This window comes from Paramormyrops kingsleyae, chromosome 10 (assembly GCF_048594095.1).
Source record: "Paramormyrops kingsleyae isolate MSU_618 chromosome 10, PKINGS_0.4, whole genome shotgun sequence".
Taxonomy (NCBI): domain Eukaryota; kingdom Metazoa; phylum Chordata; class Actinopteri; order Osteoglossiformes; family Mormyridae; genus Paramormyrops; species Paramormyrops kingsleyae.
The window spans coordinates 32053566-32069959 of NC_132806.1; the positions used below are offsets into that span (position 1 = coordinate 32053566).

The 16394-nt window shown below is 43.1% G+C and overlaps 1 protein-coding gene across 1 annotated transcript; it reads left to right on the top strand.

Moving 5' to 3' along the window:
- Positions 1 to 342: 342 nt before the first annotated feature.
- Positions 343 to 15923, top strand: LOC111847950 (fibroblast growth factor receptor 4-like). Its single transcript, XM_023819581.2, has 23 exons — positions 343 to 910; positions 2077 to 2211; positions 3747 to 3928; positions 4041 to 4179; positions 4370 to 4572; positions 4656 to 4794; positions 5640 to 5684; positions 6109 to 6363; positions 6581 to 6694; positions 6779 to 6945; positions 8021 to 8144; positions 9092 to 9282; positions 9729 to 9867; positions 9986 to 10179; positions 10298 to 10443; positions 10594 to 10715; positions 10821 to 10931; positions 11046 to 11236; positions 12199 to 12321; positions 12572 to 12642; positions 12942 to 13079; positions 13936 to 14041; positions 14190 to 15923. The coding sequence occupies exons 2-23, from the start codon at positions 2136 to 2138 to the stop codon at positions 14346 to 14348; spliced, it is 3135 nt and encodes a 1044-aa protein (XP_023675349.2). The 5' UTR covers positions 343 to 910; positions 2077 to 2135; the 3' UTR covers positions 14349 to 15923.
- Positions 15924 to 16394: the final 471 nt, after the last annotated feature.

Genomic DNA, 16394 nt, shown 5'->3' on the forward strand with positions numbered 1-16394 from the left:
TTGTGCTGAAGCTAAAGAGTTTTCTAGTATCATTATAAACTTTCAATACCATAACATGAGGAAGATCCTGTAGTTTAGAAAAAACTATGGTGTTTTCAATACTTATACACACACACACATATGTATTTATTTATATGCATATATGCAGATTTTTAACGTGATATTAGTTATTTATAACCTGTGCGCGATCGTTATATACTGTGGTGACGCACGTCTTTCGAGTCCTGCACTGAAATCGTGGCACGTTTTAACGATTCCAGGGGAACATTGTCGTTTACATTTGTCACTTGGGGGCTGGTGGGGGATTTCATTTTGGGGGGGGGGGGAGGTATCAGACCCTCGTATTCGCTCCCATTTTGCGCTATTGTTGTGACTCCTATACTTCACACGGAGCCGAGCTGCAGTGGCAGCAAAATGCAGTGTTGCAGTGTAATCTGAGAGTCGCTAATTGAGACTTTAACTGCTCCGGGTTCCTGCAGGAAAAACCATTATAGAGCGGCCAGTGGACGGGGGAGAAAGTGCGACGACATGGCAGTGACTGAACATCTGCTGTTTTCTCGCCTCCCAACTTTAAATACAGTTTAATTATTTTTATTTTTTTTACAACGGAGTTGGATTTGTTTCTATTCGCCTGAAGAAAACTAGACGATATTGTTATCCGTGTTTGTCAGAAGGAAAGAAGAAATCACATGTTCGGTTTATGAACTTTACGGTGGTTTTTGAAAATTTTCCTCTAAGCATCTTCCAGTTCATAATGGAAGTCAGGACGCCAGTCGGCATGGTGTTCTGCAAATTCTAGGAGTGGGACATACTGTATTATTTACATGGGAGTTGCATCTATCTGCCGACTTGGATGGGATATCGGAGATTCTTTCAATTTTGTATTAAAATAAGAACTCAACATAACGAGGTGAGTAGAAAGGTAATGAATAACATTGTGGTAGTGTATATAATAATCTGCCGTGTATTAGATTCACATTTGTTTTATTGTTAATTTAAGCATTTATTTATTTTTAAACAGCAATGCACATGTATGTAAGATAACGACAGGCAGAACTGTTGGCCGATAAAGGAGTCATTTTAGAGTGAATGAGGAAACGGCAGCCTATTCCTATTAAATATAATCAATTGAAAACCCTCATTTACCATCAAGCAAAAAACTTAAGCCTATAAATTTTAGTATGTACCTAATTAAATGTTTAATGCGTCATAAATTGCACTTTGGGTACGATTAAAGAACTTCCACTCGATTTATTCTGAAGAGTGTTGGATGCGCTAATTCAATAAGGACGTGAAACGACGCAGTCTGAGCCGGACCGCCGGCGAACCCGCTGTAACCGCGAATAAACCGAGAATACAGCGCTTTGATTTCTAATAGAAGCGTTTGTTCTGCAATCCTGTCCATAAGGACCGAGGTGACGGGGCTGCCTGTTAGCTGATCCGAATTACAGAAACAGCAGCGACTGTTTGCTATAACCAGTGCACAGGTGGTCTATATTTCAGAATACATACTTTTTTCACATACACATGTAGTTTATAGATTTTAAACCATCCATCCTAGAATAAAAACTAAAAGGCTACGTAATTTTTTAACATAGTCATACGTGACAGGTTATTTATAGTTGAGTGACACTAATGCTGTTTTCCCATCACATTATGGATGAGAACAGAAAACGAGCGCTGAGAAAACTGAAATCTGACGTGTAATATACTTATCATTCGATCGTGGCCTACAGTTTCCAGGGCTTCAAAAGGTTTTTTTGTGATGGCCGTATTATGCAGGCAAATACACTTTCATTTAGCCACAACAGCAAGCAGTAGAGAGACATTTACACCCACCTATTCATGGTCATGTTGCTGATAGCAGAGACCGTACAATAGACACTTGACAACCAATGGATGTATGGTTCAGTATAACATATGGCATTTGTTTGTAAATGGCTATTTCGTTATTGCAAATGAGATTTGGTGGAAGAAAAAATGTTATTCATATATTTCTAATTCAGTCCTGCTATAACAGAGTAGAAAGCGTGAAATTTAGATGCTGACATAAATTATCATTAAAATGTTTTGCAGGTTTGAAGTTGCTTGACCCTTAGCAGAACTTGCTCACAAACTCAGATCTCCATTTCAAGATGATTCTTGTCTTCAAGCTTTGTCTCCTCATCATTTTTGCTGATGAAGTAGTGGCCAAGGAGGATGCAGTGACAGGTATACGAAGCTCTGTGACAGCCGCATTCAATTACTGCCGTGGGATTCTGTACACAACAACAAATGTGATGATATATGTACACAAATCAGCAGGATGTTTTAGGTTCTGCATTTCATGCAGTCATCATTTGCCCCCTGCATTGGGAATGTTTGTACTGCTTGGCTTTTTGGGTGTACAGTTAGACATAAGCCAAGCTTTATTTCACTGGGGAAAGCTTTATTTCAATGCTGGAATGAAGCTTCATGAGGAATGCACGGCAACAGGAACTAGGAGTGATGTAATCTGTTTAGGAGAAACCTTCTGCCCGTCTTTCGTGCTGTACTCGATCCCACCTAAGCCCCCAGGCTCGGAAATGTAAATCTGCCTGGACACATGCCAGTAGAGGGGGAGGCCGTATCTGATGGGGGTAGGGGGCTCACATTGATACTGTACAAATGGATGCCGATATCTACTCCTTACCAGCCTAAAGGGTCTGTCTCTTACTCAGGAAAATTACTGTGACTTTCTGTGTATTAAACAACTTTCGAACACGCTCTGAAACACATCTAAGTATATTTTACGGACTTTGTTATTTTCTGAGATGTATATATCTGTCACGGCATGCTCTTTAAGTAAATCTTGCTATAGCCGAATGCACATCGACTGCATTTGACTGCATTTAGTTCATGGGCCTCCACAATGTCATTTTTTTGACATATTGTGTACCCCTGTTCTACACTGTATAAGGGGTGGCCATTTTTATGAATCATTTGTTCTCTTAGAATATTTTTGATATTTAGGTAGCTAGGTTAGATGAAAGAGGTATAGTGAAATATATATATATATATATACACACACACACGCGTGCACACGTGTGTGTGTGTGTGTGTGGTTGTGTGTGTTTAATGCTACATAGAAATGCATCTCATATAAATACATTTAGCAGAGACAATGAGAATAACACAATGGGTGTGTTACATTTCTAGTCAGATTTGTCTTTTGTTTTAATTTTGCCTCAGTATGCATGAGCAGAGAATTTTTACAGGCAATGTAGAGAAGAAGTAAGGAGCATGTGCTGATTACAGCGCATTACCACATCCACCACACGACAAACCACCTCAGGGATGAGCGCCTGAGCTCAGCCGGTGATGCCTAACCTAGGCAGGCCTAAGTCACAGTCAAACACGGTTCTTAAAAATCATGTGCTTGTTTTATTGGCTTATCCAGTGTAGACATTACATATGCTACTTTGCTTGGTTTTCTATGAACACCCTGAAGAAACATTCTTGTTCATGCAGACTCTGGAAACACAGGATGTACTGTAAAATAAACGACATAAAGAAAAGTGCTTGTGGCAATAAATGCCCTTAAGTAAATGGGAGGAATCTGTTTCCTTGCCTTTCTTTTAAGCTAAACTCCAAAAAGGAAAAAGAGCATTTAATAGAAGAGGAACAGATTGGCTTTCATATGAATACTTACAGGAAGCAATTAGTGAAGAAACTGACCAAGGAGCCAGTATGTGAAATATTTACATGTCATTGCCTTTTTTCCCCAGAATTTACATTTTCACGGTCCCTCCTTCAGCCAGGATACCCCAAAAATGCCACTGTGTCAGTAGGAGGGGAGGTGAAACTCATCTGCAAAGTCCAAAAGCGATTATCAGCTTATGTGCAGTGGTTCAAGCAAGACGCTGGTCACCTGAATGCTGATGGTCATTCTCACCTCAGGGCATTGACTGTAAGTGAGAACTTCAGAGATGGTCTGTGCTTGACGTTTCATTTTCTGTTATCGGTACCATCAACGTTAAAGTGGCTATTTATGCTGATCACGAACGTTGCTTTTCTTTCAGACACCTCTCGGAAGCCTCACCCAAGGTTCCGTTCTCCCTCTGACAAACATCACTCTTGAAGACGCAGGCGAATATGTGTGCAAAGCTGAGAATTCTGAAGGACGGTCCTTCCGGTCGGCTTGGATCGAGGTCCTACCAGGTGAGGTTCCGTGTTTTTTGGATTGACAGTTGTTTTCCAGCCCATTAGGTCTATGTAGCTCCACCAAACATTTTACTACAGCTGGAAAAATGTTATAAACACCACAAACTTTCCACTTATGGAGCAAAATCCCAAGACAAGGGACTTCTTCCCTGAGTATGCTGAATAATTTCCTTTCTCCTGGCTTCAGCACTTCCTTCATACCAGCCAGTTCTGCAGGAGGGTCTGCCAGCTAATACCACGGCTGTGTTGGGCAGTGACGTGCGGATTTACTGCAAAGTCAGTGGAGCTTCGCAGAGTGACATGCTGATCCGCATGCAGTGGCTAAAGCATACTGGACAGAATGGCAGCCAGTACAGGCTTGATGGTTTCCCCTATGGGCGAGTTATAAAGGTAAGATATAAAGATGCCTCTTATTCTCTGTTTATTCTCTGTAGCTTTCTGTAACTATTCTCTCTTCTGTTTATTGTTTGTAGAATGGCACTATCAAAATATCAGACATGGAGATTCTTTATCTATCCAACGTAACTGCCAAAGACAGCGGGGAATACACATGTCTAGCAGAAAACTCTTTTGGATTCTCTTATCAGTCAGCATGGTTGACTGTCCTGACAGGTACACCTGCTATACTGTATGTGTTTCTAAGGCATTTACAATGACAGGGATCTTAACAGTTGCCCATATTTCCCTACCTGTGACATTTAACCACATATGAATGAATGAATGAATGAATGAATGAATGAATGTTACATTTATATAGTGCTATTCTCAAGACCCCCCCAAAGCACTTTACAGAAGTAATGGGGAGCCACTTCATCCACCCCCACTGTGCAGCCCCCACCTGGATGATGCGACGGCAGCCATTCTGCACCAGTACGCTCACCACACAGTAGCTAAGGTGGTGAAGGGGCAGGGGAGGATTCACCAGTGAGATACAGGGGAGGATTCACCAGTGGGATACAGGGGAGGATTCACCAGTGAGATACAGGGGAGGATTCACCAGTGGGATACAGGGGAGGATTCACCAGTGAGATACAGGGGAGGATTCACCAGTGAGATACAGGGGAGGATTCACCAGTGGGATACAGGGGAGGATTCACCAGTGAGATACAGGGGAGGATTCACCAGTGAGATACAGGGGAGGATTCACCAGTGGGATACAGGGGAGGATTCACCAGTGAGATACAGGGGAGGATTCACCAGTGAGATACAGGGGAGGATTCACCAGTGGGATACAGGGGAGGATTCACCAGTGAGATACAGGGGAGGATTCACCAGTGAGATACAGGGGAGGATTCACCAGTGAGATACAGGAGATGATTAGGAGGCCAGATCTGATAGGACCACAGTGGGCACCTTTGCACTTTGTATGTTAGAGAAGACATTTGGAAATTTTGAAATGCCTGATATAAGTGTCCAAGGTGAACATCATACATACAGTTATTTCTGGTATATTTCAGAGCAATTATCTGGAGCAGCCGGGCCTTCAGAACGGAAGTCAGAAGGTAAGGTCTAGAAGTGGACTTTGAGGTGAAAGATTTCATAGTGTGTAAAAGGCTACGAACCTCCAGTGTGTCTCCATGGCCTGAGACGACTTAGGCTTCAGCATCTGGCCATTGGCTGTCCGGGAAATCCGCTCCAGTTTCTGGTGCGAAACCCCAGCTTCTGTCACGCTATGACATTTTCATTACTGTCTTTGTCAGCCTGCCATGCAGGCTGTGTGGCTCATTATCAATACCACAATAGCCGAAGGCCAAACGGGGGGGGAATTGGTGTCCAGAATCACCATAGGAACCCCTGTTGGCTTGTCACGTGAAATAAGTCAAGGAATGATTCAAAATGTCACAGTGGGGGAAGCGCAGCCTTCTGTTTAAGTGTGTAGAGTTGCCATACTGGAAAGACGCTGACGCCACTCTTCGCATGGCTAAGATGCATCAGAGACGGAGGAGGCTGTGGAGCACTTACTGCTGGAGCCAGGCGATATCCTCAAGCTGCACTGTGATGGAAACCGTACAGGGAACATCTGCTGGCACAAGGACAGCAATCGCATGCGGCAGAGCGCCAACGTGCTCTTCAGTCCTGCCGCCATAGAGATCACAGACGTAACCTACGAAGACTCTGGATTGTACGTGTGTCTGCTGTGTGGCACGGGAGAGAAGCTTCGCAGCTTCAGAATCACTGTGGGTAAGTCTAACAGCATGTCTGACAATGGAGATTACAAAGTATTCATTCATCCATCTATTCATTTACATTTATTCATTTAGCTGATATTTTTATCCAAAGAGACTTATGGTTGAGGGTAGGCTTATAATTCATGTTTGCTCACGGGAATTTCAACCCTTAACCGTCGCTTGGGTAGCACCGTGATTCGATAAAAGTCTGTTTTTTTCATATGATCTAGACTCACTAGGATCAGGGGATGAAGAAACTGATGATGACATGGTTGATGAAGAAGACAATGGTCAGGAAGATGCAGATTCCGAAACAGACGATGAGGAAGTCTACTTCACACGAGGTCTGTTGGCACACAATTCTGTTACTCTTTGCATCTTATGCCGGCCTCATTTAACATAATATTCGATGTCAAACGCTGCATTAGGACCTTACTGGACACATGTCCAGCGCATGGAGAAGAAGCTGTACGCAGTCCCTGCTGGAAACACAGTGAAATTCCGATGTCCCGCCATGGGCAGTCCGCTTCCGACCATTCGCTGGCTGAGGAATGGGCGTGATTTCAGAGGCGAGCACCGGATTGGCGGCATTAAGGTAAGCTATTTGTTTTTTTCCTTCTTTTTTGGTGGGTGTCTTTCAGCAGAAGCCCTAATTGCTGCTATACCCTGGACATGCTTGAACGGTTAACAATAGTTTCGATAGGCCCAGGACCAAATGCAAGAATGGCACTGAATGGCTATGAACAAATATCTTCATTATACCAAAAATTTGATTGCAATGGAAGCTGCGTAAGACTTGTGAAGCTAATACACTATATGGACAAAAGTATTTGGACACCAGCCTGTCCAGCATGTCACTGACTCAAAGGGTATTAATATGAAGCCCGCTAACCCATAAGTTCTAAAATAGCCTGTACTCTTCTGGGAAGACCTTCCATTAGATGCTGGGACATTGCTGGTGGGATCTGCTACCATTCTGGTTGGGTATTGATGCTGGGTGATCAGGTCCCTCTCTGTGAGCTTGTGTGGCCCCCACCTCGCAGCTGAACTTGCTCCCAGATGTTGCCACTTCACAGTCACTTCACTCGCCGTTGACCAGGGCAGCTCCAGCAGAACAGAAATGTGGAGAAACAACTTGTTGGAAAGGTGTCCAATGCTGACCAAAGACGGTGCTGGGCTGGCTAACCTCTTCTGTATGACCCCCCCAAGCTGCTGTCATTGTTTGAGGCTGCAGGTTGCATGTCTGTGTGTTTAATTACACACCTGCATGTCAGCAGTGGGTGTGGCTTATGTGGCTACTTCCTGTAATTACTACAGGTGTCCCGATACTTTTGTATATATAGTGTGTGTCATGTCGTGTATATTCATATAATACCTCTGGTACCCCTTTACAATAAGGTTCCCTTTTTCCCACTTATACATTTTAATAAGTCATTAATAAAAAGAAATCTGTGTTATAACTTATAAACACATTATAACGTATAACATTATAACAATAATGTGTTTATTATTATCCATTAATGATTTACAAAGTGTTTCAACCTAATTAATAACTGGATTATAAACCATTTACACGGGTAGTCTTATTGTAAAATGGTAGCCTCTTAATGTGTGAGAATAACAGATTGTTTTAGACACTGGGATTTATTTCAGTGTTGATCTTCCAACAGCTGCGGCACCAGCACTGGAGCCTGGTAATGGAGAGCGTGGTGCCGTCGGACCGAGGGAACTACACCTGCCTAGTGGAGAACATGTACGGCGCCATTTCACACAGCTACATCCTGGACGTTTTGGGTACGGCAGCATCTTTGGCCTCTTGTTACATCCAAAAAGAATGCAAACCACATGCAAGACACAAGGCATAGTGCATCCCTACATGCGTTTGCTGACCATAATTAAAAGTTTGATTTATTTATTTAGTATTATTTATAAATATTTTTAGCATTTTTACCCTCAGCTGGAACAGAGGACACCTTTCCTATATATTTGAATGTCTTTATAAATGTGCGAGTTAGTGAATCAGGAACAGCAGACATTGCAGCATTTTGGATAGATCAGCCCTGGAATCAGGTTCCTGCCCATAAAGGTCCATAATTATGGGTCACCGCAGCACCTGAACAGTGCTGGCTTCTGTCGCTACCAGCGGGAGCGGGAATGGCTGACAGAGGACAACTTCAAAGGAACTGTTACCGTTTGTCGTCCACAGCACTGGACACGCTGCTTATCTGCTTAATCTGATTAAGACTCATAATTATCGTTGTGTGTTTATTAGTATAAGGACAAACAGTACGGATGTTCATAATTACAGTACCCTTGAATTTTTGCATGCAATGTAAAAATGTGTTTGGAAGCTTCCCAAAGGCAGATATTTACGGCACATTTCCCTTAGCACCTCTATTACGCTACATACACTGTTTCGGGGCAGAAGGGTCGCTTCGTCTGAAAACACGTGCTGGTCTGTTTGTTTGTTTATTAATTGGATGTTTTATTGTTACTAATGTGTCTATTGTTTTGATGTGACATTGGATAGGATGCACCTTTAAATTCCGTTGCTGTGGAAACAACAATGACAATAAAGCATCTGAATGTGAATGTGAATGTATTCCCTTGGCCATTCATACTGTTCCAGATGAGAGGGCTGTTTCGCTTAGTCTGATGGCACGTGTGGCCTCTCTTGGTCACGGACACTGTTGTGGGACGGAGACTTCATGGAAGGCGTCTGTTCTCTTTTCTGGTTGCAGAGCGCTCTCCGCACCGTCCCATCCTGCAGGCCGGCCTGCCAGCCAACACCACTGCGGCAGTGGGCAGCAACGTGCAGTTTTACTGCAAAGTTTACAGTGATGCACAGCCTCATATTCAGTGGCTAAAGCACATTGAGAGAAACGGCAGTCGATATGGCCCTGATGGCATCCCCTATGTCCAGATCTTGAAGGTAAGTGAAACTTACTTGTAAAATGCCCATATCTGTCATTCATTTCATCCATCCATCTATATGTTTTCTGTAGCCGCTTATCTGACTCAGGGGTGGGTGGGGGGCTATGGGAGCAAAAGCTGGGAATAACATAGGATGGTACATCAACCCATCTCAGGGCATACTCACACACCATTCACACGCACGAGCACGCCTCATTTACCATAAAATATTGACTTGTAGGTGAATGGTGTGTGAGTGAATGGTGTGTGAGTGAATGGTGTGTGCGTGAATGGTGTGTGAGTGAATGGTGTGTGAGTGAATGGTGTGTGAGTGAATGGTGTGTGCGTGTGCCCTATGAAGGGTTGGCGCCCCATCCTGGGTTGTTCTCTGCCTTTTGCCTGGTTTCAGAAAACGGATGGATGGATGGATGACATTGACCTTAATCTCTTGGTGGTTCTTCATAGAGTGGCAGCCTGAACATGTCGGACGTTGAGGTTCTCTACCTGACTAACATCACCATGGAGGACGCTGGCGAGTACACCTGTTTGGCCGGGAACTCTATCGGATATTCTTATCAGTCTGCATGGCTCACTGTTCTACCAGGTATAGTTTGTCCCTCCTGCCAACACTTTCTAGAAGACAGCACCACTATCAGATGATGAGATGTTCTGAACAACAGTTACATTTTTCTGCAAGAAGTTCTTGTGTGTTTCTTTAACAGAAGACGAGCTAATCGGACAGGTGGATTCGGACGAGACCAAGTATACCGACATTATCATATATGCCTCAGGGTCGCTGGCTCTGGTGATGACGATTATTATCATCATACTGTGCCGCATGCAGGCAAATTCCAACAGGGAGCATTTTGAAGCTCTCCCCGTACAAAAACTCTCCAAATTTCCCTTAGGCAGACAGGTGAGAAGAACTTCAATAACGCCGTAAAAATTTGGAGACATGATGTTGTCAGGCTTCAAAAGACTCTTCTGAGAAGGATCAATAACCATAATCTGGGGTTTGTCGTTTGTCTTTTCAGTACTCAGTGGACTCAGACTCGTCAGCGAAGTCCAGTGCCTCTCTTATGCGTGTGGCTCGACTCTCCTCGAGCTGCTCTCCCGTACTGGCCGGAGTCATGGAATTTGAACTGCCTTTTGACCCAAACTGGGAGTTCAGCCGAGAGAGGTAAGATTGGCTGCATCACCCGCAATTATTCATGTACCCACCACGCTCCTGTCATCGCTGCCAGATTATCAAGAGATTAGTAACTGAATGCATGAAATGTTAACACGCTTTTGAATAATACTGACGCTACTTAAATGGTATTCTTATCAGTTTAACCCTTGGGAAGCCACTGGGAGAAGGTTGCTTTGGACAGGTGGTAAAGGCAGAGGCGTATGGAATAAACAAGAACAGTCCAGGCCAGTCAACCGCTGTAGCAGTTAAGATGCTCAAAGGTACATGGGTCACACCTAAGGTTGAGTTGCACAGAATCACGAAAGAAGTCGTTGCCCTACCACCCCCCCACTGATCACAATGCGTGCCCTCATCTCCGTGCTTAGATGACGCCACTGACAAAGATCTTGCGGACCTGATCTCCGAGATGGAGTTGATGAAGGGGATGGACAAGCACAAGAACATCATTAACCTGCTGGGCGTATGTACCAAGGATGGTAAGCACCCTCAGCGCTCTGCTTGCAGTGTTCACTCCATCTGGATTCTTTGCTTCTGATTTTGCTGAGGTATCTCCTCTGGTGTGAGTAATAGTAGCTATGAAATCTGCACAGGCCCCCTTTATGTCCTGGTGGAATATGCTTCCAAGGGTAACCTTCGGGAGTTCTTGCGGGCACGCAGACCGCCTGGCATGGACTACACCTTTGATATGACCAAGGTGCCCGAGGAGCAGCTGACCTTCAAGGACCTACTCTCCTGTGCCTACCAGGTGGCACGGGGTATGGAATACCTGGCCTCCAATAGGGTGAGTGTCCCGGCAGTCTTCCTCCAGCCTGGTGTCATTCAGCAGCTCTCACTGTCACCAGATGCTTGCGCTGGGAATTCCACCAATGAGTGTTTACAGCTGCCTCCAAGCTGGCTCTGCTGGGCTTTTTAAAGAAGCGTCGTAAATCCATTAGTGAAGCTTGGAGCCCAGCTGGCCCGGGAGGGAACGTTCCCCGTCCGACCGGAATCTCGGCCAATGCCTGCCACAAACCAGCGGATTCATTTCTCTGTATCCCAATACTGCTGCTATTTAAAATGGAGACCAAAATAAACTTAATGACAACCATTCAGCCTGTTAACAGTTTTTTCTTGTTGTTTTTTTATTACCGCAAGATCACACTAAGATAAAATGTGCCTGCTAAATGAGCATTTGAAATCCTTTTTTTTCTAAGTGAACTTTTAATTTGTTTGCCTTAAATTTTCAGACTACCAGTTTATAAATTAACCCTCTGTTAAGAAATTTTAGTTTCAGGCATGTTGACTTATTATTTAATAATGGAAACTGACTTAAAAACTAAGATGATAATTCTTGTAAAAAAGACGTGATGATTTTGTGAACTCCCCTTTAGAGGGGACACAAATAATGTAGTAAACATTTACTTAATGTTTTAATTAACCAGTAACTAAGTGTTGGCTACATACTGATCCATGCTTGCTCATCATTAATCAATCATTATGGTTCATGTTTTCCATTCAGGAACTATATTAGTTAAGTTAAATAATAAGCTAATAACTAACCAATATAGTTCCTGCATGGAATAGATGAACTGTCATAATTGATTAATGATGAAAATGAGTTACTGGTTAATTAATGCATTAAGTAAGTATGTACTACTACATTATCTGTGTCCCTTCAAATAAAATGTTACCATTCCCTTCCATGTATTTCCTAAGTTTCATGTATATAAGTGTTATGTCTAATAAGAAGTGTTTTTCCAAAAGTGCATCCACAGGGATTTAGCAGCCAGAAATGTTCTGGTGACTGAAGACAATGTGATGAAGATTGCGGACTTTGGGCTGGCCAGAGGAGTGCACCAAATTGACTATTACAAGAAAACCACCAATGTGAGTATAGCAGGGCGACACCTCCAGGGGGCGTCACTGTGTCCAGAGAAGCATGTGAACATCATTAGCCTTCATGTACTTTCTTCAGTCGCGCGAATTGTAATTGCTGTCTTATTTACTTTTTAATGACACTCCCCTGACTGACAGGCAGGCTAATGGGTGTAATTGGGGAGGGTAGTGGGGAATAGATGAAAGTTAACCGCTGCTACATCTGTGCGATCCCCATCTGTCCACGCTTTTGTATGGTCAGGGGCGTCTCCCAGTGAAATGGATGGCACCAGAGGCCCTCTTTGACAGAGTCTACACGCATCAGAGTGACGTGTAAGTGTAACTAAGAAAGGTCCTGGTTAGACCTTTGACCAAGCAGACGTACCACACGCATTCATTTTGGAACATGATAATATCTGACTTGGTTCCTATTTGGTAAAGCACATGTAAAAGGTAAATCACATGTAAGAGGTAAATCACATGTAAAAGGTAAAGCACATGTAAAATGTAAATCACATGTAAAATCTGCAGCCTGTGCTTTCAGTACACAGCATGTGCCTCTGGTCTCCACCTGCTGTCATCCTGAAGTGTGGATCTTCTCATTGGTCTCCCTTGTCTGCTGTACCACTTAGCTGGTCTTTTGGAGTCTTGATGTGGGAGATCTTCACCCTGGGAGGATCCCCTTACCCAGGGATTCCAGTGGAGGAGCTCTTTAAGCTGCTGAGGGAAGGCCATCGTATGGACAAGCCCTCCAACTGCACGCATGAGCTGTGAGTAGTGGCTGGAGCCCCCCCGCCCCCCGCACACACATGCAGTGCACAAAGCCCCACCACACTGCAAGTCTGTGAATGTGAATGGTAGTAACTCCAGTAGGATATTGATGTTTTTATATGTGGCCCTTAGGTATAGTCTGGTATAAACATTACCTTGTCAAAAAACAAAGCCAATTAAACTGAACCCATGTGGTCCCTTTTATGAAGATTTCTAAGCAGTATTAAATTGACTATTAAATGTATTCCCATATTTAATTGCATTACTAAATGCTGTAATATTGAATGTTGATAAAATTTCAAGAGAACTGTTGGTGAATTGCTATAAATGTCTTTATAGAAAGTGGTGTCTTTCAAGCATCATTTGTGTCAAGTTTTATGCTAACATTATGGAATCCATCCATTACTAAGGATCCTCTCCTCAAACAAATCCATTTTCTAGATGGAGCCTATGGGCACAAGGCAGGGAACAACCCAGAATGGGGTGCCAACCCATTGCAGGGCACACTCACACTCACACTCACACTCACACACCAGTCACTCACACATATGCACCCATAGACAATTTGGTAACTGCAATTCACCTCAGCATGTTGTTGGACTATGGTGGGAACCTAGCATATCTGGCAACCGCAAAGGGAGAACATGCAAACTGCACACCCTGGTTCCAGAGGTGTGAAGCGACAGAAGTAGCCACTGTGTCCCCCCATCAAATGCATATCATTGAAATTGTAGTGTAAGGGGTCCAAACAATTATAATCAAAGCACCAAAAGGTAACAAGGATGGCCTGATCGAATTTCATGTGTTTTCGTATGCTGCATGAAAATGCTGACTGGATGGGTCTTCATCTCGCAGGTACGTGATGATGAGGGAGTGCTGGCATGCTGTCCCAAGCCAGAGACCCACCTTCAAGCAGCTGGTGGAAGAGCTGGACCGAGTGCTACTGTCCGTCTCCAACGAGGTGGGTCTCGTTCCTCAGAACTACGGGCTGCACACGTGCCACTCTGCTGGCACCTGGAATCATTTTGGAGCTGTACACAGTAAATGACCACTTCATCAGGCAGGGGTGCAATGGTGCTAAACTGGTATTTCTTCCTTCTTCCCCCTAGTATCTGGACCTATCAACGCCATTCGAGCAATACTCCCCTTCTTGTGAGGACACTTCTAGCATATGCTCTTCGGACAACGATTCGGTATTTACCCACGATGCCCAGTCCACCGACCCCTGCCTACCCCAGCAGACTCTTCACTGCCAGACAGGGACCTGAAGGAGCCAAAGTTTCAAAGACCCCTGAGTGCAGCCACAGAAGGACAGTCATCCTTGGCACTGTCTTTGAAAACATTATGTCCAAACTTGGCTGGGACACCTGGCCGTTTTCTGCCTTGTATTCATTGGCATCCCTCACAATATTTTGCTAAATATTCTGTTAGGGTGTAGGCTGCTGTAGACAAAAATGTGGACATGCCTAAAGATTAGTCACATGCCAACCAGTATAAGTCAATGGAGAAACACCAGTTTGAGTAAATGGAGCTGGATCTGTATGTGGCCATTAGATAAAGACAAAGAGAGAGTTAATTTTCATACATAAGCATAAGATTATAGTATTGTCAAATGTAAAATATATATTTTACATTTCAGTATTAAAAAAACGGTCTTGGTACCCTGTCTTACATTGTCTGTCTGGCAGCTGAGTACTTCACCTACTGCGACTATATTAAATACTTAAATACTGTGTGTACATATTTCAAGAAAAACAAAAGTTACCCTTTATAAATTATTTTTGGATTGATGTAATATTAAATTATTTTTTAAGAGGAAAATAAATTAAATTCTGACCCCATTATTTTAGAACTTTATGGAAGCATATTCCTTTTCCTAAGAAAATAACTTCCAAATGCTGCTTGAAATATCAAAATGCTTCTGAAAGTTTCCTGTTCTTATTTCTTGTTGAGTAAAACGTTACATTTAAGCTTCCAGTAGCTACTGTGGCTGCTGAATGATAAAGGGACAGATTGGAACTGAAGAACTTGGATACTTTGATTAAGAATCTGAATCACCTTCTGCTCTCTGTAACCTTTTAACTGGCAACCTTTGCATCGAGGGGACAGATCGAGGCCGGGCTGAGCTGCTGCTCTAGCAGGCTGTGATGGATGCAACCGCCTGCACTTGTGTGCAAATTAAGTGGCCTTATTATGGTAATAGGTTTTGTTGCCGTGCCTACTCTCAGACTCATCTTTAAATATACAGATGCTAATTCTGTCTGCTAGGGGAACTCTGACATTCAGAAATCGCCCCCAGGGAGAGAGCTTTCCTCCAGGGAAGATAAGGGTATAGAGTTCTATCAAGTGATTCAGTAATGGTTGTCTGTCTGAGTCATTATCATGTCTTTCGTCAGTGATGATATATTTTTAAGGCCAAGGCTGGTGCCTGAAAAGCTTTTCCAAAGCCACCTGGGGAAGGGGTCTGGACAGGGAGTGGGGGTGAGTTTTCAGGAGAGTGGTACCCCTCTTGGTGGGGCGTGAAATGGCTTGTGTGTCTCAGTTTTTATTTGGGGTCAGATTTGATTATACATGCTTTGTTCAAAATACACCGCAAATACTTATCCCAAAGCGAAGACCGTCAGTCCATTAAATGTTTTGCCAAACTCAAAATAATCAGCCTCACTTTTGCAGAACCGAAGGCATAATTAATGTATCAAATTTGTGAATGAAACAAATAAATGTAACGTTCGACATTCCATGATTGTATTTTCATAACTTGTGTAACAATTTCAGTATTCCACAATGTTTGTTCTCAGATTTTAAGGTAATTATTTTAGACATGAAATTAAGTTATTTTTGTTTTTATATATGAAATAAAGTATTATATAAATAATTTTTGGCTATTGTCTATTTTGCTATGCAGTACAGATATACTGAGAAATAGCTATTTGTATCAAAGTTATTTTCTAATAACCTTATATGTGGGATTTTAGCAATAGTTTACTTATAAGTTCATAACAATAACACTTGGGATCTGAGTTTAGTGCTTATCTACTACAGTATTTTCCTTTTCAGCTCTAAATATGTGGAAATGATTAGTTGTCGAATACTTTCCCTCGTTATCTCCTGCATAAACTATTTTTTTCTAGTGTCACACACATTGAGGAATTCAGCATAACTCTCACACATCACGGTGCCCCTTTCCTTGGCCTTCCAGCTGATACTGATTAGGAGCCTCCAGGATGCATCCTTCCACCACATGAGAGTAGACAAGACTTTCCAAATGGGCTGCTCTTCTCAGCCTGTGTCGTTATGAGCTGCACATCATGTGT